The sequence below is a fragment of the Grammomys surdaster genome, unplaced genomic scaffold (assembly GCF_004785775.1).
Source record: "Grammomys surdaster isolate TR1022 unplaced genomic scaffold, NIH_TR_1.0 279, whole genome shotgun sequence".
NCBI classification, from domain to species: Eukaryota; Metazoa; Chordata; class Mammalia; order Rodentia; family Muridae; genus Grammomys; species Grammomys surdaster.
The window spans coordinates 2,397,289-2,422,915 of NW_021604720.1; the positions used below are offsets into that span (position 1 = coordinate 2,397,289).

The 25,627-nt window shown below is 39.3% G+C and overlaps 1 protein-coding gene across 1 annotated transcript in view; it reads right to left on the reverse strand.

Moving 5' to 3' along the window:
• Positions 1 to 25,627, reverse strand: part of Cep128 (centrosomal protein 128) — a 344,929-nt gene that overhangs the window by 259,548 nt on the left and 59,754 nt on the right. The window contains exons 11-14 of the mRNA XM_028777280.1: positions 12,390 to 12,476; positions 9,472 to 9,546; positions 7,335 to 7,467; positions 3,278 to 3,429 (exon numbers count right to left, since the gene is read on the reverse strand). Coding sequence (XP_028633113.1) covers positions 3,278 to 3,429; positions 7,335 to 7,467; positions 9,472 to 9,546; positions 12,390 to 12,476 — 447 coding nt within the window. The remainder of the gene's footprint in view (positions 1 to 3,277; positions 3,430 to 7,334; positions 7,468 to 9,471; positions 9,547 to 12,389; positions 12,477 to 25,627) is intronic.

Consider the following 25,627-nt stretch of genomic DNA (forward strand, 5'->3'; position numbering starts at 1 on the left):
CAGATGGCAGCCAGTCACCGGATCACTCTAAATGCAGGACACACTGGCCGATGACAAGACAATATTCTGATACGATGTCTTACAAGATCAAAACAACAAAGTCAACTCTGTCGTGGTGACAGGGCTCCTGGCTCAGTCCTGTTGCTCCTTTTCTACTTTATTGTGACCTACTTTGAAATTTTGAAGGAATATATCCTAATCATTGTACGACAATGAAAAGACTATGTGTGTGTGTGTGTGTGTGTGTGTACAAACACACACACACACACACACACACACATATATATATATGATGCAGACAAAAGACTTACCAGCTGGAGAGATTGTCTCTTATGCCTGAACACTCCCAAAAAGCTTAGAGAGGAGAAGGGATGGATAAGTTAGGATCTACTCAAAAAAGACACTGAACTAGGGAAAACTGAAACAAGGGCAAAATAAAGGATGTACATTTGGGAACTTTAAGGAAAAAAAATTGTTTCCTACCTAGACTTTATATGATATTCTATAGAACTATAGGAGAATCGTGGTTAAAGGAATGGGCATCAAAGATTAAACAAATCCTAAAACCATAACCACACAGACACATTCTTAGGCTTGGATAATTATCTCATTTTTGTACATCTTGCTTGTTTGTTTGTTTGTTTAATGTATTTGATATTTTTAAAGTAACTAAAAGAAATGTCTGGCTTAGAGGAGAAATGCTAGCTATGCAAGTATCAAGACCTTCGTTCAATCTCAAAACCCAATTAAAGACAGGTTTACATGGATTTTTTTACATGTTTGCAACCTAGCACTGGCAAGTAGAGAGGACAGGTGGCCCCCAAAAGATCACTGGCGAGCCTAGCTAAATCAGAGAGCTTCAAGAACAGTGAGAGGCCCATCTCAAAAATATAGTAGAAGGCAGCAAGATGACTCAGTAGCTTTGTAAAGAAGCTAGCCACCAAGCCTAGAAATTTGAGTCCACCCTGAGACCACATGGTAGAAACAACTGATTCTTCCAAGTTGTCCTCTGACCTCCATATACTTTGTGGTATGTGCATTTGTAGATACACACACAATAAATAAATGCAGAAGTAAATGTTTTTGGTTTTTTATTATGTTCTTAAATGAAATAGAATTATAGCACGTTCCCTCCTCCCTTTGCTTCCTCGAGCCCCTCCCATGCCCTCACTCAAACCTATTCCGTTCCCCTACTCTCAAGTTGGTAGCCTGTTCTTCTATTGTTTTACACACACACACACACACACATACACACACAGACAACACACACCAGCAACTAAAGGAGGTCAATTGCCATTTGGTTATAAAGTACATAAGGCATCAAGAGCCCGCCCAACAGTCCCAAATTATCCAACATTTTGTAAAAGTGCAGGAGAAACTAAATGACATTTGACTGCACTTTAGCAGTAGTCTCAGTTGTCAGCAGCTCCAACTCGGTGATCTCCGACCTTTATTTCTCACAGAGCCCATACTAGATATCACTCTGAGAACAGAGCACAAGGTATGAAAACCAAACACGGCATAATCACAAGTATTGTTAAATCCAATCAACTGAGAAAAATTTAAGTCATTTTACTGTCAAAGGTTAAGAACGTCTTGTAATCACAGCTCTTGAATGGCTACAGCAGGAGTGTGGGGCCAGCCTGGGCTATGGAGTGAATCTAAGGCCACTCCAGTCTACAAAGACAGACCATGTCTCCAAAATATGGTGGTGGAGGATGACAGAGAAGCCGGGAGCTGAAAAGTAAAACTATTTTCCTGGAGATGAACAGGGTTTTGTTAAAGGGTTTGCAGAGTTTTCTTAAAGGCCACAGGGAGGGAAACAATGTTTCAAGCTTCTGGAAAGACAATGAGTGCTACCGGGTGTGTGAGCTGAAGCCTCTCTCCAGCTGCTTTGCAAACCAAATCCTCTGCAACCAGTCTGTGTGAAAAAATCACTCCCATGAATTACTCCTAAGATGGAAACAGAGAAAGTCAGGCTCCCTGAGACCATTAGTAAGCTCCTATCAACCATCTTTAAATGCCCATGAATTGCAGGACTTCCTACACACCATCCAATTTCTATAACAAGAATAAAAGAGAAGTAACAGGGGGAGGAGGGGAACAGGAAGAAGAGAACAACAAGGACCAGGATGTGGGCAAGAACAACCAGCAGGGGTTCTGTTCCTTTTTCCCTCTGATCCTGGTTGTATGTTGTGTTTGCTGTGCTCTGTTTTAGCCCTACTTCTGCTCAATAACCCAATGTTGGCACTTCCGTCACCAGCATCAGGGGCCACAGTAATACTAATGCCTAGGGAGCAAATTTTAGAATTCATATTGTTGCATAGGAGCTAGTTCTGGTGTTTATTAAACATCTAGAAAGTGTTGAAAAGAGTATGCCAATATTTCTTTACTATCTCTGCAATCTAAACCTTGAACCAAATCCAAAAGGTATTTTTAGTGACATGCTGACAAGATAAAAGAGAAACCCTGACTGAAGAAACGCTCCGTACTTCCTTTGGGTTACATGCAGTTAGGAGCTGTGAGCATCAATTTTCTACCTATCATTATAATTATGGAAACCCTTCAAATGCAGCAACTTATTAGAAGACAATCGCACTAATAAACAGATGCAGGGGGAGAGCTGATACATATCTATTTGCCATCTATGTTTGATCTAATTTGCATAATTATAATTAGAATTAAGTTATTTCCCTTCATGAGATCTTTTTCTTTGATTTTTAATATATTCTGATAATTACCTCATCTATGCTAGATAAAAGACATCGGAAATGGCAGCTGCCCGCTTTTGCCTCCTTCACGGTTATCCCATATTCATGAGCACCCACAACTTGCCGTTCCTAGCGGCATTGCAATGCTACCTACCTCAGGCAAACAGCTACAGATATGGGACTCTGTTCCAAAGCAGAGATGTTACTCGGTTCTTCTCACCTGCCATCCCCACATTCATTCCCCAAATAAAACACTGCCATCTCAGGGTAGGGCCCCTCTATGTGCAGGACCAAGAGTAACTTCACGTTTAAAAAGAGAAAAGGCTTTCACTATGAAATGACAGAAACTAATAAAAAAAAGACCTTGTTTCAGAATCCCAAAAGAAAATCCAAGCTCTGAGGAGGGGCTATATAAGAGTCAATTAGTTGTTCGCTTAATTTAATATTATTTGCCTCCAAAACTAGGTCTCAAAATAATACAATTTTTCTATTAAGATTTCTTTAAGCGATTCTAGTACATCAAATTCAAACTGTGTTTCAAATGGAGATTAAAGGTCGGCTGTCACCTCAATTTGTGCTGCCAAACTTGCTTTCTCCTGGTCTTTCCGTTCCATGCACCGCTTCACTTCCTCTAACTCAGAAGCCATGGAGCTGAAGTTCAGTTGCACTCGCAGATCTGCCATCTGCTTCTCCAGATTCTGTTTCTCCCGCTCTACTCCTTAAGAGGCAAATGTAAAGCTCCATGGTTACTCTCTTGTCACGGGAAAATGTACTTTGTAACAGTTATCATTAAGCCTTTGTGTCTAATGCCCTAGCTCACATCATCCACTCAGCAGGTTGCGGATCTCTGCCGTCTGTCATGGCAAGCCTCATGGTTCTGACACATTTGTGAGCACCACTCAGTACCACTCCTCAGCCTTCAGCAAAATCAAGTACATGTCAAGTTGTACATAGTTTTCAAATTTACATAAGCAGCTACGCCATGCTATTTTATGTCATAGTAATATTTTCAGTGTTTCCTGATTTCAGTTACAATTTATTTCAGGACACTTTTTAAAACAAAAGCACTAAAGTCAACAAGACTACAATATACTGATGCTACAGAAACTTACACAGTGAAATGTTGTTCTTACATAGAAACAACACTTAGTCTTCTCAGTAAGATGGACTACTCTCCCTAGTCACTAATACTTAAGGTTATACCTGAAATTATAACACTGAATAATACACATTTATTATTTAATTCAACACAAATTGCTTGGTCAGTGAAACAAAGAACATTTTATTATGTTCTTCACATATGAAGATGGGTAACCTAAAAATCCATTGTCAATAAGCTTGCATTACAAGAATGGAAAAACACACAAAATGCTTCCTTTACTCTAAAACATTAGGAATTAGAATATATACTAACAATTTACCACTACCACTTTCCAATAATTTTCTTTCTAGAAAAGGAATAAAGTAAATATGATGAAATCAGCTTTGTAAACAGTTTATAAACATATTCCACCTTAAGAAATAGTAAGTGCTCAGAACTTCACAATGAAAGAGAAGACGCATCATATCGGCTCTTCAATAGCATAAGAACAGCCTGACAAACGACAATCAGAAGGACACAGTGAACTAAGGAATGGGGAACTAAGCTGTACTTACACAATAGATTCAAATTCCACTAGGCTGAAAGAAATGGTATTGGAGTGTTACCCTGGATAACAAAAAAAGCATGAAGTGCCAGCTACAAAACAGGGTTCAGTATTCAGGAAGGTATTGGCATGAAGCATACCCAATAAGCAACAAATACAAGAGAGGAAGAGACAGAGGTAGCAAGGAGCTCATCCAAGGTCTTCAGGGACTTGGACCTTCACATTTATCCTAAAGACTGTATCACACACTTCTCATGATGCATACACTGTGGCTACCTACTACCAAATGCGTATTGTATAAAATGTACAGGACAAATGTATATATATATTACACACTCATAAAATATTTATATATTTGGAATGTATCACATACAGAAGGTAGTAACATTTTTAATCAAAATACTAAGGTAGATAGACATTATACATACACGTATGTCATATACAATAAAATGTTTTACAAGATTAGAGTATTTAAAACATTAACAATAAAAGAAAAGAAAAATGATGCTCTCTTCGCACCCCAGAGGACTGTTATATACATGCTGTCTGGGAGGATGTGCACATCATTACGGGACAGCTAACTACAAGCTCAAGTTTGTGGAAGACTTCTGTTAAAACTTGCAAAGTGAGTAGTTCCTAAGAGTCCACTCTGCTGGGTGGTTAGTGTCGTGATGTGGGACTGTGTCAGTTATTACGGCTTTGTTGTACGTGCTTTGCTAGCTGCCTCTCACAGATGTGCATTCTCCTTCATTCGTGTTCATTCTCCTTCACCCTCTGCCTCCTCCTCTCTCTCTCTCTCTCTCTCTTTCTCTCTCTCTCTCTCTCTCTCCCTTTCTCTCTCTCTCTCTCTCTCTCTCTCTCTCTCTCTCTCTCTTTCTCCTCTAGCCCCCACTGGACTTGAGGACTTGCGCTTGCCTTCTCATTCTCTGCAGTCTTCTCTTACAATGCAATGTCATCATGGTGTTTTTATTCAGCAAAGCTGCTGCCACCTGCAGCCCCTGCATCTGAACTTCCCGGCTGCCCAATCTGGGAGAAATACATTTATTTTCTTTAATCACTGAAGTGAACAGTGAACTTTTTCCCTAGAATAGTTCCATGAATAAGGGAGATAACGTGCAGGGAGTAACATAATACCCTTTACATGATAAGAATTCAATGTACTGTAGAAGACAGGTTTCGTGAGGATAATAAAACGAACAGCTCTTGTCTTAGAAGGGTGTGCAGCAGTGTAGGAGAGAGGGTGTAGGAGTCAGAACACAGAAAGGCAAGTTACAATGAAAGGAAGAGTGAGCTGACACATGTCAAAGCTGGGGCAGTAAAACAAGAAAAAAGAGGTGACAGATTTGAGAGCTATCAGAAGTCACGTAGTGACACAAGCCTGTAATCCCAAGAGCCAGAGAATACAGCAAATGATCCCAGCTGCAAGGCCTAGATCATGGAGAGTATGATCTTCTCTCACATCGGGAAGGGAAATGAGAGACAGGGAAAGACACCTAGCAGACTAGAGGTAGAAACCAATTAATGAGTGGAGAGAAGAAATAATTTCACATGTTACTTTGTAGTTTAGGCTGAAGTATCGGGAATGAAACCATCAATCAAGAAAGGAAGGAGAAAAAGGTCTGTTTTTGCTTTTTACTTAGAAAATACTTCATTTCAGCAAGAACTTATTTATACAATACCATGTACAAAAAAAATTAAATTAATATTTCCAGACCATTATGGCTGACAATTTCTGCACAAAGCCAACTTGACAATGTAAATTGGGATACTTCCTCCCCAAGCTGACAACATTTTCCAAAACTGAAATATTTTTGTTACATGAAAATATATATATGTATGTATATATATCACTGTAATATCAATATGTTATCTGTCAGACAGCAGCAACAGCTTTTACAGGTTTTTTTAGCCATTGAGACAAAATTATTGAGAATTCCAGCAAGACAAAAAAAATGAAAAAGAACAAATGCAAAGCCCCAGAAAATAGCCAACTTCTCTTTCTCTCTTCTTTCTCTAGTGGCTCCCTGACACTGCCCCGTTTTGTTAGCTTCTCAAGCATCGCCTAGAGGTAAAGCACTCTAGAACAGCATCATTAAAACAAGCTCTGGATACAGCATGATCAATACTATGTCACAAGACAGGAACAAGACACTTCACATCACAGAGATTTGGAAATTGATGTCATATATCTACATAATACTGGAGGAAATAATTCCAAAGGCATTAGAAAACCGTGCTTTGAGGAGAGGATGATACAGTTCTAAATCTGCTGACTGCACATTCTGTAGATGAACACATGTGAAAAACCAACAAGCAACTCCACCTGATCTGCTCAAGTCAGGAGACTGAGTAGGAGCAGACCCAGGGGTGGATCTCAGCAGATGAGACCTAAAGCGTAGGATTAAAGAGCTCCTCAGGAGACATACTGAATATGAAAAGCTGTTAACAGAACACTAGGCAAAATCAACCTTGGAACACTGAGCATGAACAGAGGCAAAGCTAAGGCAGAAGAAGAGGAAGGTTCAGAGGCAAGAACATCAATGGACGACCCTAAAGAACCAGAAACGGTCAAATGGAGAAACAATGATGCCTCTGCATTTGACTATGATCAGTATAAAACCAAGCTGAGACTGGATTCCAGCCTCCAATCTCCAGATAACAAGATCCTAATATTAACTATTCATATATTAAAAATTAGGGGGAAAAAGAGAGTGATAAAAATAAGGGTACATTTACATCTTAATTCCAAAGACACACAGGTAAGGAGAAGAGTAGAAAAATTACAACTTCGTCACAACCTTTGGATGGTCTTTCTTAGATAACACCCAGGAGACAAGCAGGTCTGACAATAGAAATGGGAAACTGGGAAGAGACAATGGAATGTGTCTTCAAGCAGAAATTTGAAAAGACAAATTAAGCATGACCTGAGGAGTGCACCTCTAGGGAGAGGAAGCCACACCCAGCATCCAGATTATACCTCTTCTAAACCTCCGGTCATCTCCTTGATCATCCTGGTGGCTTGACGTTTGCTTGGAAATGCAAGATACTTGATGCTGCAAACCCCTCTGGTCACCTTCTGCTTTGATAAGTTGTGTACGCAACTCTTCCACCTAATAGCAAGTCAAAAATAATATTGCTATCAACTTTCAAAACAGGAAATAAGTAAACTCACAGATTACTATAAACTGTGTCCTGGGAAACAGTCACTTCTACGGGCTACTGTAGTATAATAAAGCCAACTTAATGCCCAGGTGGTCCCACACAGATCAGGCTTACATCCATGTTTTTTCATTCTTCCATGCCTTTCTCAAGGAATGTCTTTTCCTTTTCTGTGTCCACAGTGACAAACAACTGCAAGGCCTCTTAGTTTTCTCTTTCTAGTTCTGAGAATTTAACCCAGAAACTTTTTGAGGGAGGCAAGAGTGGCACCAGTGAGTATCATCTTAATGGTGATGCTTTGGATAAGACAGGCTCACAGACTTGAAGGCTTAGGGAGTGGCATTAGGAGGTGGTCTTGTCTTGTTAGAGGAAGTTGTCATTAGAGTGGGCTTTGGGGCTTAAAATGCTCAAGCCAGCCCCAGAGTCTCTTCCTTCCTGTTGCCCTGTGATCCATACCCAGAGCTCTCAGCTATTTCTCTAGCACCATGTCTGCTGCATGCTACCATGCTTTCTACCATGACAATGGACTAAACTTCTAGAAAACATAAGCAATAGCCAATTAAATGTTTTCCTTTATAAGACTTGCCATGGTCATGGTGTCTCTTCACAGAAGCAGAACACTAAGACACTAATCTAACTACATTTGAGTTCTTTTGAATTGTTTTGGGTTTTTTTTTTTTTTTCAGAAAGGCTTTTCTTACAAATCCCAGGTTAGCTTCTTCCAGTAATCCTTCCTGATTCGGCCTCCTGAGTCCTGGGATTGCCGGCCTGTGCTAGCTCGTCTACTCAAACGCATCTGGATTTGAGCTCCCTTCACTCATTACTACTCTTCACCTCTAGTCTATTTCCTTATCTTCACCTGTTTTCTGACATGGAAATATGCTATGCTGGTGATTAGATTCAAAATAAGGAATTATGATTCAGTATTTTATGATATCAAAATAGACTTCAGAAAAGCAGTAGACCACGGAATTGTAAGCTTCTGAAGCCATGGGCTGGATTATTCATTTTCACGTATATACAATGCGTCCCTACCAAATATAATCAAGTTAGCAATGGAAAAACAAAGTCACAATGACAACCTGCACCAAAAACTGACATTAACAATTACAAACTGGCACTTAAAAATGTAAAGGATCAGCATGGAATTAAATACCAACATCCACAAAACAAATTGTGAATTCTGCCAACATTAGTACCTCATGACCACTGACTGAAGAACAAAGTTAATAAATGTGTTTAAAGGCTCTGCAAAGCAGGTGCCTTTCCAGTACCACTGTGAGCATGTTCATAGAGACCTCTGAACATGTATGACAGCAGGCACCCTGACCTGCAGAGCATGTCATGTAGCTGAGATATGAAATCTCATTGCCCAACAGAAGGAGGCACATTCTGATTTAGTGAGCACAGGGGGAGAGGCAGTTAAAAACATATCCACCCTTATCCAGTGCACATAAGATGACCATTTAAAGTTACTCAACTTGAGATATCACACACTCCCAACTGCTACTAGGGTTAATGGGCTACAAAGCACTATGCCTAAAATGTAAGCCTCATCTTTGGCTAAAAGGAGCCAGGCAGCATCCTGACAACAAGAGCAAAGGCAGTGATGTATTCAAAGTAACCTAAACTTGAAAAGGTCTGTTCAATCTATTTTCTCCTTCCTCCTTATTCTCCAGTGCCTCCTTGAACAGAATTAAGCTCCCAGGAAGTTTTATCTTACACATCCAGTGTACTCGTACACTGTTCTGCTGAGAGAGATAAGTAGAAAGTCAGAGCACCAGTCAGCAAAACACATTGTCACAGTGGGAACTGGGTCTGGCTTGTCTGCAAGCTCTCTGAATCTTCATATCTGCATTCTGCGCTAACATACATGCCCTAAGGAGAAAACGTCTAGAACAAGACTCAATCCACATTTAATGAAACAGCAGACTGTCTTAGGTTGATAGACTCACCTGATGCAAAAGCGTTTCTCTACTGCCTTCAGATTGACTCAGCAGCCTCCTCGAGATCACCAATTCCTGCTCCAGCTGGAGGTTAAACAAGATAAAAACATGTAAAATGAGGCATAAAATAACTGTGCCCAATGGACAAAATATGCCCAGTGGGTCACAACTTAAAAGAAATGGAAAAATAGCTTCCAGGAGATATTCACAATGAGTGTGATGGCATTTCACCATGAATACACATTTAACTTCCATTAAAATAATGTCAATTACCTAATATAAAGGGGGTTGTGTGAAGCCTCCTAGATGTCTGAGACCTAATCTGTTTCATCTCAGCTATGACCTCAGACTCCCACCTCCCAAGCCTTAATTCATCTCTAAAATAGTCATTTCTATTAGTCTCCTGAGATTCTCCATCCAGTTCACAATAATGTTAAAAAAACTCTAAAACAATGTTTTCTTGGACAAGTATGGTCAACTTTACTAAATTAGAACAAAACCCACAGCAATCTAATAATTCAAACTACAGTTTATCTAGCATGACTTCTTACATTCCTGATACTCAAATGTGTTCTGACATTTTTTAAATTTCTAAATTCAAAAAAGACATTTAAAATTTCATTAATAAAATACCTGTGAAAAATACAGTTTGCTGAGCAAATATCCTAAAAATTCAGAGTATACTTACTTACTTCCAGGTAAAGAATTCAATAAAATAGGACATAATTTTTTTTGAGCTTTTCTATGCTATATGTTGACATTTTAAAACATAAGGGAATTTAAATAATCATCCCGCTAAAACAAACTACCACGTTTTACCAACTGTATGAACAGTGGGTATGCATGGCAAGGGTCTGGAGGAGCCTCAGGACACAGGCAGTAGGCATTTACAGAAGATCAAGACAGCTAAACGTATTCACATGCACACAAAACTAGGAAGAGCTGTAGAACCACTGTGGCTTAGACTACTGTCAATTTCCTGAGTTGATATTCAATGGCAATTACATAGAAAGTATTACCATTGAAAGAAATTAAGACAAAAGTACAAAAGACCTCTCTATACATGTTGTTTTGAAACATCGTATGAATCTATAATTATTTCTCTATGGACTGTGTTCTATGTGTGTGCATACACATAAGTGTGGGTATATGTGTTTGTAGCCTTGTAAACGTGCGTGTTAATATCAAAGGTCAACATCATATATCTACCTCAATCACCACCTTGATTTTTGAGACAAGTTCTCTCACTGAACCTAGAACTCTCCATTCAGCTTGAATGGTTGGCCAACCCACCTGTAAGATCCCCCTGCCTCTACATCTCTAACACTGGATTACTGGAGTAAACTGTCATGCTATGCTTTTATTTAGATGCTACAGATATGAGTTTGGGCCCTTGTTTTTCTGTGGTAAACTCTTTACTGACCCACCTCTCCAGTCACCATAATAAGCATTTATCTATTTACATGATAGTTCTTAAATGTTTACACGTAGCTAGTAAAAAAGATATATAAAAACAAAGAAGATGTGGTACTACCAAAGTATGAAAAACATTATTATTGTTCTCTTGAATCTATGATGAAATAGAACAAGAAAAAAAAATCACCTTTCAGCGGAAATAGCTTTGAAGTCAAACAAGCTACTATTGGCCATAAACTTAACTCTAACATCAACAGCTGCAACACTCAAGGGGCAAATTCAATGAACTAACATACCCTGCCTCACACAAAGGTGATGCGGTGATGCGGTGATGCGGAAGCAAGAATAAAGACTACAGAGAATGGTGAGAGCTTTCAGGAGGTGAGCCTAGAAAGGGGATACGAAGCTAACAGCGGAAATTTTCTTCCAACTTTCCTTATCATGGGTTTAACCTTAAAAGTACTAAATTACTTGGCCTCTGAATTGCCTTTTAAAGCTAAGGTAGTGGGTTCAGGGTATCTATCACATAAATATGACATCTATCAAAGGTCCTTAGCATCTAATGAGAATGTGGGGTATGGTAGTTTGAATAAGAATGGCTCCCTTAAGCTCATATATTTGAATACATAGTCACCAGGGAATGGAACTGTTTGAAAGGATTAGAAGGATTAGGAGGTGTGGCCTTGTTGGAATAGGCACAGCCTTGCTGGAAGAAGTGTGTCATTGGGGATGGACTTTTGAGAATTCAAAAGCCCATGCTAAAGTCACTCTCTGCCTACAGATCAGGATGTAGAACTCGCTACAGCTACAGCTACAGCTACAGCTACAGCTACAGCTACAGCTACAGCTACAGCTACAGCTACAGCTACAGCTACAGCTACAGCTACAGCTACAGCTACAGCAGCTACAGCTACAGCTACAGCTACAGCTACAGCTACAGCTTCAGCAGCTATAGCTACAGCTACAGCTACAGCTACAGCTACAGCACCTACGTGCATGCTGCCATGCACTCTGCCAGGATGATAATAGACTAAATATCTAAAACTATAAATAAGTCCCTTATAAAATGCTTTCTTTTATAACAGCTGCCATGGTCATTGTGTCTCTTCACAGCCATAGAACAGTGACAGAGACAGAGGGCATTTTCAAACCTGGCCTGCTAATCACACCTATTTACTATAAAGAAAATGAATACATACAAAATGTCTAGTGATCACACAGTAGATCTTTCCTAATTAACTTGCAAAAGTTAAGTTTTTTTTTCAGTGTTCTCCACCAAGAAAATAGAAATATCCACTTCTCATAAAGGAGAGAGGCCCAAGATGATGTGGGAACTAATGACCTGAGTGTGCTATCAAGAGTGAAGGAAGGATCATAAGCCACTGCCCTTCACGGCATGAAGGTGCCACTGTGTTCCAGTAAGTGACCTCAGGAACACCTTCACAGTGCTCAACAAGTACCTAAGACCACCAACCAGCATTCTGACCAAAGGGTAACTCTCAAGGTCTTACTTGGTTCTTCTCGGTTTCAGTTTGTCGCAGCTTGTTTTTGATGATGTCCTCATTGTCGTCTGCTTTAGCTTCTTGTTTCTTCAGTGCCTACAGTGAAAGCGAACGAGCACAGTGTATGATTCCAGGATGTGTACACAGCTCAAAGCTACCACTAGGCTGCACTGAGGAAGGGCCCAGGAAAATACTGAGCTGCATGAAATCTGCAAAGAAATTCAAGCCTGTTCATTCATAGACGCCCTAGCAACACTTCAGCGAGGATCAAATACAAACAACTCCCTGATCTTTCAAAGATCATGTCCACTAGTTTCATCTTCTGTCTTTATCTTTGGAAATCTTACTACATAGAAAAGTTAAGAGTGCTAACAATTGTTTTGGAAACAAAGTTTCCTGCACATCAAAGTAATTGTATTGAAGGTTATTTTAGTGTTCAGTTTCTAGGAAGCGACACCACCACCAAGGTGTCTTTTACAAAAGGAAGTGTTTAACTGGGGCTTGCTTATAGTTCCAGAGCTATAGTTCATTATCATAATGGCAGGGAACATGGTGGTACATATGGTGCTAGACATGTGGCTGAGACATACAGCCTGACAGAGAGACAGAGATAAGGACTGGGACACGGACAGAAACAGAGACTGGACTGGCTTGGGCGGTTGAAAGCTCAAAGCCTACCTCTAGTGGCACACTTGCTCCAACAAGGCCACACAACTTAATTCTTCTAATCCTTTCAAACAGCTACCCTCCTTCATGACTAAGTTTTCAAACATATGAGCCTATGGGAGCCATTGTTATCGAAACCACCACAGAGGGTTACGAGACCTGCTGGATTTGGACTAATACCATGAACTAGTCACTAGTTTCTTAGGTTCTAAAAGCACACTATCCATGACCGTAAAAACATGCCCATTGCATCACCATTATGTAGATGATATTTGCACAAAACATGCCAGACCATCAAAATTCTCCTCTACCTGCAGAAATATACAGTCATATCTAGTTGCCACTCTTTAATTATAAAAGAAGCTTAAAGAAAATTCTTTCAAAAGCTAACCACAAAAATATTAGCTAGGGTTTGTTTCTATTTCAAAAGGAAATCTAAACAAGAGGAAAGAACTTAAAACAGACTTTCATAGTATCTAAATGGCATTCTGTACAAATAAAAGTATTTGACCATTTAACAGTTACCTTCAGCAAGGTATCTGTAACAGCCATACAAATGAAGGAAATGCAAACTACCTAAAGCCTTCTCCAATGAAGCAACAGGTAATAAGTAAATATGGTAAAAATTGACTTTGATGTAAACACGCTATCATCATCCATTTCATTAACCTACATATTCAAATACATTTTAAATATACATCTTGTGTGTCAAGCACTGTTTTAGAAGGTACTAGTGTACACAGGCATAAAATACATATTATACCTTGGTTTTGTCTCCTCCCTCTCTCTCTCTCTCTCTCTCTCTCTCTCTCTCTCTCTCTTTCTCTTCCTCTCACTGTATGAGTGCATGTGTATGTGTGTATGAGAGACAAAGAAAAATAATATAAAGTTGTTGAAACCTTTAAAATAACTTTTATTTAGAAGCAAAACAGTAAGTGAATATCTATACACATTTATTTTGATTATATCACCCCCCTTTAATTTCATCTCTTCCTTATTCCTTCCATATTCTTTTTCAACATTGCTCCCACAAAATTCTGAGTCATCTTATTCCACAACACCTCCATCCTAACTTGGATTAAACATTTTTTATTGTTGTGAATACTTCTTCAATGGATTAAAAATCTGATTGGATGTTTGCAGAAGGGATGATTAGGGAAAGACTTCTTCAGGTAATTAACAACTTTCATTCAACTAGAAACAACCTCCACTTCTAGACTCAAAGTCCTGAGTAGAAAGTGTTCCACATGCGCCTATGGTGAAGGCTGGTCCAAGCCAGGTACAGTCATTGGAAGCCATAACATGAACAAAAGGAACAAACAACTCCTAATAGACAAGACTGTCCCAGACACCGGAACCATTCCTTTGCATCACTGAATTCAAAGTCAAACTAAAAAGTTACCGTAACTCTAAGGAGAAGCGTAGATGAAGGGACCCTCTAACACTGCTCAACACCTTGTGGCCTCTGCTTACAGACGAAAGCAAAAATCAGCAGCAGCCGAGCTGCACGCACTTGACCTAACCTCATGCTTCAACTCTGAGTTTAATTTACGCAAAAACATAAACTCCAAAAATTCCCCAGTGAAGAAATTTTCCAGTTTACCATCTGGAATTTATCCATTTCTTCCTCTTTCCATGATTTCCAAAAAATTAAATTTGAAAAACTGTAACATTTAAGACTAGAAAAACAAGAAAGATATGCTAACATTTTCCAAATGTTTGCTTACTTTAGTGTTTAATCAAACACAGTAAAAATACATACATATATATGTATGTATGTATGTATTTACATATATACACTTATTTAGAAGTATTTAAAATAATCATACAAGATTTTATTTATTTCAAAACAATTCTCATTTATCAAGGGGCTACATTTCTGAAAAGTAACAGAGAAGCATTCAGTTTATTAGAGTGAACTCTGAGAAGACAGAGACCTTGTCTGTATTTTGTAGACAGTACTTGGCACATATTAGATATCAAAGCATGCCATTGGCTACAAAAACAAATATTCCTTTATAATTTCTGACATCACTTTTCTCAGCTAGGTCTTTTACATACCAGAGCCTTTCCAAATTTCCCCCCACCTTTGATTTGTTTTATTTTTAATTGTGTGTATTTGTTTGTATCTCTGTATAGGTATGTGCGGGTACCAACAGAGACCAGAAGAGGACATCAAATCTCACAGAGTATAGAAGCCATGTGGGCACTTTGGCTCACAGATTGGGAAATCAGGAATGTCAAACACACAAGACAAACTACTGTCTCTTCAAAGAGAGAAATGTATAACCCATTTTCTGCCCAAAAGGCTGGGAATGGATGTATTTAATAGTCAGGTGACCCCTCTGCATTATCTGTATGGTCAGGCCACGCTGGTTCCCCAGGACCCTTACCTTGAGCCAGTCTATACATCCCTTAGACCTTATCATATACATTGTTCACCATGAGCAACTTCCTTAGTTAATCTATAGAATCTATCGTTATGGACAATGCCTCTTGTACGTAATTTATAAGAGGTTCACGTCTTATAATTTGTTATGAAGACAGGATTCAGTTATCACCAGGAAATCTTTTTTTTTTTTCCCAAATTGTACTGTGCTTAAATGTGCCTAAAATAAACCACCCAGTGTCAGACCTTGAAGTTTGAACCAACACAGGCCTCTGAGTCATACTGAACCAGACTTCCTTCTTGCCCCACATGGATAAACATTCTGCTGGCATTGTGCTTGCAGAGACCCCTATAATAGCGCTGGGGTTACAGGTGAGAATGAGCCATGTGACATGAGTGCTGGGAACCCAACACTGTTCTTCATAACTGCACTCTATCTCCAGCCTTCCCTCCTACCTTTCTTAATCACTAATCCTCCCTTGCACCAAGTTACCCATCTTGAGAAAGTTTGAACACTAGAGTGATGATGCAAACTGAATTTACTTTTATGTTTAGGTCAAAGAGGTGATAAACATTCTCCAGTTGTAAGAAATCATTTTTATCTTTTATTTAGCTAAAGGAAAGAACTTATTAATTGGTTTTAATTTTCTGTTTTGTTTTGTTTTGTGTTTGAAACAGGGTCTCCCTAGGGAGCCTTCGCTGTCTTGGAATCCTCAATGTCAATGTCAACCAGGCTGGCCTTGAACTCAGATATCTTTCAGCCTCTGCCTCCAGAGTACTAGGACTGAAGACAGCTATCATCATGCCAGATCCTTAATTGGTTTAAAATATTTTCCTTTAAAATACTGTTAACTTTACAGAAGAGTTGCAAAGATAGCTCAGAGATTTTGCACAGTCTTCAAAAACTTTTCTCTTAAACTGACATGTAACATATTGTGTTATCTTTACCAAAATTGAGATAACCACATCGTATTAGGCTAGAGAGTCTATTTCCACCAGATGTATTTTTTGTTCCAACTACTGATCTATACTATACTGCATTCATCTGACTTCTTTTCCATAGTCTCATATAACCAGTTAGTTTCTGGGTTTCCCTTATCATTTAAGATATCAGCATTTCTACAGTGGTCAAGTATGGATTTGGCAAGGTGTGGGGAAAGGGATGGACACTACAGTTCAAGTGCCTTCTCACTAGCCTCAGATGCCAGAGCAAGGTAAGGTCATGTTTTCATAGAGTAATTTAGTTCCCCTCTAAGACAGTCTCCAGTCACACCCACCTTATCATACAATGGGTTTAAGTGAGTAAAACGAATCCTTACAGCTATACTTGGGACTATTTTGAGGCTACACAAATATAAAGTTTCAAGGAATTTTAGCTCAAATCCAAATCCATAGAACACTATAGCAGTTATTTAGGTCTTTTTTTAACAACCCCAAAATCTCCCCATCAGAACATACAGTCTAACACCATCCAGATACCTAGTAAGTTTACTCATAGGCTGTCCTCACTAGGTAATAAAATCCTGACTGTCTTTACAAACCCCAAAAGGCATACTCATATCAAAATTATTAAGGAGTGATCTAGAATTATGTCCAACTATATAAGTAGATAGAATGCACTCATCAAATCTCTACCAAACATGCTGTTTTCTGACTTCCCTAGGGTATTCCAGTCACCTTGTCTCTTCCATTATATCTTGTCAAGTATGAGTTGGTCTCTCTGTGGCTTGTGACACTACACAACCTTCTAAATACTACCTGACTTGTTTAGAGCAATCTGTTTCCATCCCAGTGATATATTCTGAGCATATAAACTCATAACCATTTCTAACACCTGGATGCCTCCATCTTGTAAAAGAAAGAATATCATTTAACAGGTAATATTCGGGAAACAGTCATCTTCATCCTCACACAAATGGATATCCACTTTTCATGTCTTGTAATCAATGTAAGTACTTATTATTCTCATTGGTATTAGATAAAACTCAATAAACTTAACTTAAATCAAGTTATGAAACTAAAACTATCTTTTAAATTCAAATACCCATGCAAACAGGTTTCGTTTTTTAAAAACACCTCTACTTCTCTCTGCCTGGCTACAGAAGGTAACCTCTCCTGGCTTCATGTCCCTACTGTTAGGTATCTCAACTAAATTCGCCCACATTGACTGCTGGGGCTTCCTAGAGATGTTCCCCAACGCCACCCCCTTCTTAGCCACCTCTAGTTTCAGCACCTGATCACTTCTTTACAATAACACTTTTCAAAAATAATACAGTTTTCTGCTGCAGTCTACTTACTGCCTAGAACTTTATTTAATATTTTCCTTTTTAATACCTCTTGTCGTGTAAGAATGTGTAAGTCTTAAAAATTTCAGTCAATGGGATCCTTAAATTTTATTGTTTCAGTAAGAAGTGACACTGAGGAGTCATTAGAGCAAAGGGCCCCACTTCTGTTATATCAAGAAATGCCATCACATTCAAATATCATTTCTGCTTTTAGAGCAGCACAAGGCGGCAGACACATCAGCCCAAGGGCAATACTCTAACCTGAAATATTAAAGTAATTCTTCTATATTAGGTAGTTCAGCATAAAAGTCACAGAAGTCTATACAATTCAGTCTGAATTGAAACATTTTCAACTTCTCAAAGCAGATTAACACTGAAAGAAAAACATTTTACAAATGGACAAATCAAAATGGTAAGCTATTTTGTTAAGCACTCACTGTAAGGGTTAACTCATCTACCTCCTCTCTGAAGGGGCTAACCCCGCAGTGGACTCTGTTTCTATTTGACTAGACCAGGCAACTCAGAATTACATTAAAACTGACCTAGTAAAGGCAACTATAAAAGAAAAGGAAGCATCACATGCCGATGAATGTCTACAACCTTGTTGTTCTGCCCTTTTAAGCTTGAATTTCTTAGAGCCGCTTAGCCATAAAGCTATGGTGTGCCCTGCTCCAGAATGTGCACTGTCTTTTACAGTTTTAAGATCACAGGAATATCACAGTCTTAATAGAGGGCCCCTGAGGCACGTTGAAATCTTTAAAAACAACAATTTTTCTTTTTTCCTTGAGTGTGGCTATTTCCATTAAAAGGATAAACACATAGAATACTATTACAGTTCTTTAGAAGCAGACGAATCTAAACACTTTCTGTTATGGATTGCCAAGAATGCAACCTTTCCTTTAGCAAGCGGAGGGCAAGGGAAAAAGAAAATGTGTGTGGAAACTCTCCCATCTTTCACAATAAACATGTTTACCAAGCGTCTCTAATAGATGACACATTCAAATATGTGGAACAAATAGAAATTACAGGCTCCTTGTGTCTGCTGCAAACAGACCAGCAAACTTGGTTATAACAATGGCACTAGCATCTTTAGTGAAAGATTACATGCTAACGTTCTCATGGGCAGGGCCACTGATCTTCCCAGAGAAACGCCATGAACATCACGTGTCCTGATTCATCCTCAGCAGTGAGACAATGCATACCTCAGGTCACAGGGAAGACCATGGGAATGATTCACTTGGAAACCCACGAAACTAACAAACAGGAAGAAAAGAAAAGTCTGGACTCATCTGAAACATGAGTCAGAATCATTAGGATTGAAGGTACAAACTGTCAGGTTAAAGGTTTTTTTCAGTAACAATAAAGATAACGTCACTGAGAAACAAAACATAGATGCTTTTCCTATATTTTTATGTTTAAATTCCCCACTTAAATATGAAATAAAAGTCAGAGAACAAATATCTTAAGATTTCCTGATTACAATGAGATTACAATACAAATCAGATCACATGATATATAAATTGAAGTTAAAAGTTGATATCTATGTGTATTATAAATGCCAACAACATCTTTGAGGACATTTGTTTACTCCCTGTCGAAAAGAAATTTTATTAAGGAGACAGGATTTATAAAACTTTATAATAGAAACTGAATTTTCTTTTAAGAGCGCAGGCTGGTGGCTGCCTCTGAAATTCTCTGTAGAAGCCTAAATACAACTCCAAAGCATCAAACAAATGGACTGATGTACACTGGAAGAAAGGATTCTGAGAGACAAGATGACAGGACCATGTTGCTCAGAATGAATGTTATTTGATTAAATTAATGGAGATTTTTAGTTCATCAAGTTCCACGAATTTCCAAATGCTGTTTTTTCCTAAATCAAGTCAGAGATTGCGCCCCATGAGAACTAGCTCAAGTCATGGAAAATCTTAGCCTTTAAGTCCATCCAGTTGGAGATTATCTGTGCCAACAAAAACTAATGCCCAAAAAACGGTTTCTATCAAGTCAGAAAAACAATACACTCGTATTCTAAATCTCTAAACAAACAAGTTTTTGACTCAAAAATTAGCTAAATGGATTTTTAAAACTGTTAAAAAGTACTTTATTTTATAACCGTGACCAAGGAAAGAAAAGCCTACATTAAAAGCTACAACAAAAACAAACAAAATCCGTTTGGTAAATTAGTGAAACTGTCTGATGAAAATCCCAAGAAGATCCAATACATGTGCCACCATGACGCCTGCTCATCTGTGAGCTATCAGTGTAAAGGAGACAAATTCAAAGGCCTGACAGTTGCTGGTCACAGTGGTACAATCCTTTAATCCTAGCACTTGGGAGGTAGAGGCAGGTGGATCTCTGTGGGTTCAAAGCCAGACAGAGCTATCTAGTTAAGACTCCATCTCAAAAGGTGGGGAAAACCAGTTGACTGTTGAACCTGTAGACTTCCCTCATATGAGAGGCAAGCACATGAGTAGTCACGAGGAACTGGCTTTTAATGGTCACAGTAGACTCTACTACATGTGGTTAAGCTCAAGTTATCAGAAGTAAAGCACTATCTAATGGTAATTCTAATCCTTAGCAGGGAGCCTTAAAACTGTTTAAGGTTTTCTAACATAAAGCCCAATGATTTGCTTTGGGAATGGGCCTCTCCAGGCCATCTTTTTTATCTTTTCTTGTTGTATGATCTGTGCTTACTATGCTGGGAATCCAGAGAAGTTAAAAGGACAATTGTGGTAGGATACATCAGAACTTATTCTGACCTACTTTCCCTAAGCAAATTTCGGGAAACTTCTCAACTCCAGTCAGAATGTATTATTGGAGTCTGTTAACTGTTTGAGGCACCTGGATCCAATGAGGCCGAAGAAGGTCACAGGTTCAATCCCCATGAATGCCAGTTTCCTTTGCTGTGCCTCACAGCCAGAGTCTTTACCCCCAACACCTTAGCCAAAGGCCACAAGGAAGATGGACTAGGCCAGAGATCTGGGATGAGTCAGCAAAACTCCACTACCATGACTATGAAATTAATTCAAGACTAAACCGCCCTCCTGAGCAGTGTCAAGATTTCAGCCTTCAACTGTTTTTAGATTTGCAGATCTGCAAAACAAATGCTTCGTTGCTGCTTAAGAAGTTGGTGTGCTGAAATGCCATGCAAGTCTTTTTAAGTCTTTAATTCAAAAACAACACTGGTAATAAGCATTATTCCCTGAAAGACCACTGCTTTTACTGGAACAGATTGTATTTTTATGCAATCTTTTACTTAATAAAAAACTTGCAAGTAAAGTTAAATGTGAGCCCAACAAGTGTACTTTCCAGGATTTCCTTCAAAATCAAAAGGCAAAATGCTCTTAGCAGAGGCTCTGTTTTCATCTGAGTAGTTTCCTCTCAAAGAAGAGAAGCGAACTTTTATTAGAGAACCAGAGCAATGTGATACTCCATTTGACTCTCTAAGCAGGACCACTGAGCTAGAGCTGTTGACAAACAGAAGATCATAGATAATTGTGGAAATTTAAATTAGAATTTCTCAAGGTTCATCTGTCTGTGAACAGAAAACCCCGTAAACACACAACATCTTCCATTGTTCAGAGTCCGGGAATGTTATTTTATGCCTTTGGGTTTGAGGATTTTGGGTTCTCACTACTTTCTAATAAAAATAAAACAGGGCTGAATGGATGAATAAAGCTATCTGTAGCTGAGTCCTCTTTGTTTGCACAATATTATTATGCACTCAGTAGCTGCCCAATAAATATTAATTGATAATCATGGAAAAGGATTTTATAAACAGATGGCCTAGGAAAAATTCACCGAAGGACATAGACAGGAGCATTGCCCCTGTAACACAGAGATGATACTAGTCCTGCTTACAGAAACTCTCAGGCTATGGTCAGGCAGCTGTTCAGTCAACAAGAGCAAAAGACACTTTTCATCATCACCACAGAATCAGCAGCACTGAACACGTATGTGCATACGATTCTGCATAAAGGGACACACACAAACTCCTGACATCCTCATTTGTTATCACTGATAACGGAAAGGTGCGCAGGAGGGAAGAGGATACCTTGGGATCTAGTAACACGTGGCATGAACACAACGTGTCAGCCCTAAACCCAACTCACAGTAGAAATAAGCACCCGTTAAGTAAACTTCCAGCGCTTCTACACAACATCAGGGACTTAACAGAGCACCTTTCACATATGCTAAGAAAGGTTTCCTTAAAGCTAGAGTGGGGCCATCATAAAGAGAAGTGAAATGCTTCAAAATCCTAGAGGTAATGAATAACCAGCAGAGTGTTCAGATCCTACGAAGAATTACTCCTAATGCAGTAGGAAGGAGGAAGTTATAACCAAACTAATCAACCTTAGAAGAACTACTAAACACATGCACACACACACACACTTTTCCAATTACTTAAAAAGTGTCAATTAATATATACTATAGAATTTTAGAGAAAGACATTTGAGATGAGGAAGGGGGAGGGGGCAGAAATTACACTGCAAGCATTTAATAACTAATAGAATGAACAAGAGGTTTTTAAAAAGTAAAAGCCTAGCCAGGCAGTGGTGGTGCACGCCTTTAATCCCCAGCACTTGGGAGGCAGAAGTAGGCAGATCTCTGAGTTCCAGGCTAGCCTGGTCTACAGAGTGAGTTCCAGGACAGCCAGGGCTACCCAGAGAAACCCTGTGAAAGAAAAAGAAAAAGTGAAAGCCTAAGATTGGACCTTAACTGTCGCTCACATCAAAAGGACATGAGAAGGATTCTGGGACAGCGTACGCTACATACCAGCTCACAAAACTGCACTTTCTACGGAGTCCAAAAGCTGACAATGACCATGCTGCTCCTTCTGAGCTGACAACACAGTTCTAAACTTTCAACTTGTGCCTCCTTATCATTTGTAAATACTAGGTCTGTATCGCTGGGACATTTTAATACAGGCAGCATTTCCTAGGACTTCAATGGCTTGCAAAGACTGTCTGCAGTGTTTGGGAACCACCACACTTCCAAGAATGAAAATGGAAATCTGTTACAAAGTTGATCCCAGAGTCTCCAAAATCTTTTCTGACTTGCTCCCAGAAGGTCTGGGGGAACTGTTTTACAACTTAAAAAAAAGAAGTTAGAATTGTTTCAGAGTCATCGGACATAAGCAAAATCCAAGAAAGCACAATACAGGTTGAATGAAGAGCTGGGGGGCAAAAAGGAAAATCAGGGGGAAGAAGGGGGGACTACAGAGCACATGTGGGACCTGCTCATCACAAGCTATGCCTGAGGGGAGTCAGTCACCTTTGTAGGGGAAAAAGCCCCTCAGAGTTGACCCCTGTCCTCCATTCATTTTCCTTTTTATCAATGATGACATTGATGACTTTTTTGTTATTTCTTTTTTTTTAACTATTTATTTATTTATTTTAGGCATATGAGTACACTACTGCTCTCTTCAGACACACCAGAAGAGGGCATCAGACCCCATTGCAGATGGTCGTGAGCCACCATATGGTTGCTAGGAATTGAACTCAGGACCTCTGGAAGAGCAGTCACTGCTCTTAACCACTGAGCCATCTCTCCAGCCCTTGATTACTCTTTCACAACCCTTGCTTCGAACAGCGTTTGCTGCCTCCTTGCCAGGAAAAATTAATAAAATAATCCATATGTAACAAACATTGATGAGTGAGAAAAACAATTAACATTACATAAACTGGTAAGAAAAAGGGCAGTGGTGGAAATCAAAACCATGGCACTCAGGATTTAAGTCCTTGAGTGTCGGATTGAGAGAGTGCTCAACATGTTAACCAGTAAGCAAGGGGCAAAACTCACACCTACAGAAACATTTCCCAGACTGAGATGAAAACACTAAACCTCACCAGAACGTGGCCTCTCAAGCACAAACTTACCCACACAGGGCCCAAAACAGTAACTTTTTCCCTTCCAGTGTCCTCTACAGACTATGCATATCTGGAAATACTATTGCCTTACAGTAATTATGACAAGGACCCAAAGGCATGGGCAGTTAAACCCATGGCTGCCAGCACAGCACCCAGCACATAGCATACAACAGTGCTCGCCAAATGAATATCTTACTAAGTGGTGTTCTGAGGATACACGATACAGCATTCATTCTTTCATTCATTCATTCATTCATTCAATGAATACCTAGCTTGGTCTTACTATTTCTCAGGCATTGTTATAGGAGCTGAGATAGGGCCATGAGCAGAAGTCATAAAGGGGCCACCCTCAAAGGCTGGTTAGGGGACAGACAGGAGACAATAATAGAAAAAGCGTTGTTAAAGAAAAAAGAAAAAAATGTAACAAACTTCGAAGGGAAGAAGGGCATTTTTCTTGGATAGTTAATAAAGGCTTTCTGCAGTAGCTTTCTAAAGTGAAGGCAGGCATAAGCCACACAACTGTTTCAGAAATCAACTTCATGTCTCTGAAAACAGGAAGTATAAAAGTCCAAAGGCAGAAAGTTAAGTGCATGCCCACAGAATGGCAAGAAGGCCAGCATAAGTGGCAGTGATGCCTCTGACTTTCCTGTGGGTACACAGACATGCTTGAACATCAGAGGACAACTTGCAAAGGCCATCTCTCCACCCTATGAGTTCAGGAGACCAAGATCAGGCTATCCCACTTCACACCAAGCATCTGTACCACTAAGGCATTATGCTGGCCCAAGGTAGGACTGTAACTGTCCTACCGTTAACAAGAGGGAGAACAACGGAAAATTGCAGTGCCGCAGAGGTAAGACCTGAAGCCAGCAGCCTACTCTGTTTGCACAAGCAGAAAACAGCAGCAGAGACAACAGTCAGTAGCAGTTACAAAGCAGATAAAGAGCCAACTTTCACAATTATTTTTAAATCAGAGTTGACAAGCTGTGAAGAATGAGAGAAAAGCAGACAGCAAAGACAACAGAAACTCAGTTCTTAGCACTTAAAAGTACAATTATCTGATATCGAGATGATTATCCATCTTCCTTAGAAGATGCATCATTTCTTTGCATTAAAAGCACACAAGGATAAGATATGACACCTTTTGAAGAAGTTCATAGGTCAGAGGGGGGAAGAACGGGGAAGCAGAACTGCAGGTCCCAAGTCTGTGAGATACTGCACTGTGAGAGACAGTAGCAGCCTGACTTGATCCCCATCCAAACAGGTGGCCAGGGAGGCACACTGAAACCTCACTCTCAGGTCACAAGTTCAAAGCCTGTGTGCTTTCTACCATCCTAGGTCCATCAACTGAGGAAAGAACCTTACAGCTCTGAACAGTCCTTGAAAGCTTCACCACAAATGGATGATTATTAGAAATAATTTGTTCCTCCCCTCCTGAGCAATAATTAGAACCTGTTTCAGTATGTGACAAAAAGAATTTAAAAATCTTAATAATAGAAATCAATTAAACGCACTAGGCAATAAACCATGTCTGTTTATCAAGGAAAAATGAGACTCACTGAAGGAAAATTGAACAGTACTAATTACAGGAGCAGAGGTAAATGGTACAAGGTACGAAAGGGGTCATCAGTAAGAGAAAGACATAACGTTAGGAAAGGGCTCATGTGAGATACAAGTGTAGAAAATGGATGCCTGCTTAAAGCTCAGACAATCAAAAGTGGAAAGGAATCAGGAATGTAAAAAATGAACTCTTATAGCAAAAGATGCTCTCCGCCTTTCTGCATCTAAACAGACTAACTCCTACATAAAGGAAAGGATGGGAGGAGGCAGGAGGGAAGCCTGGATCCAGAGTATAAAAGCAGCACCAGCAAGCCAGCTCCAGGCTCCATTGAGCATGTGTCCATATGTAATCTTTAATTTTTCAACAGTGTGGAGCTATACAGCTTCAATTTTAAATTTTAAAATGACAAATAATGATATTGTTTTTAATTGTGAGACTGGTGTCAAGGACAGTTTCCAGAAATGCTAAGAGCTGGG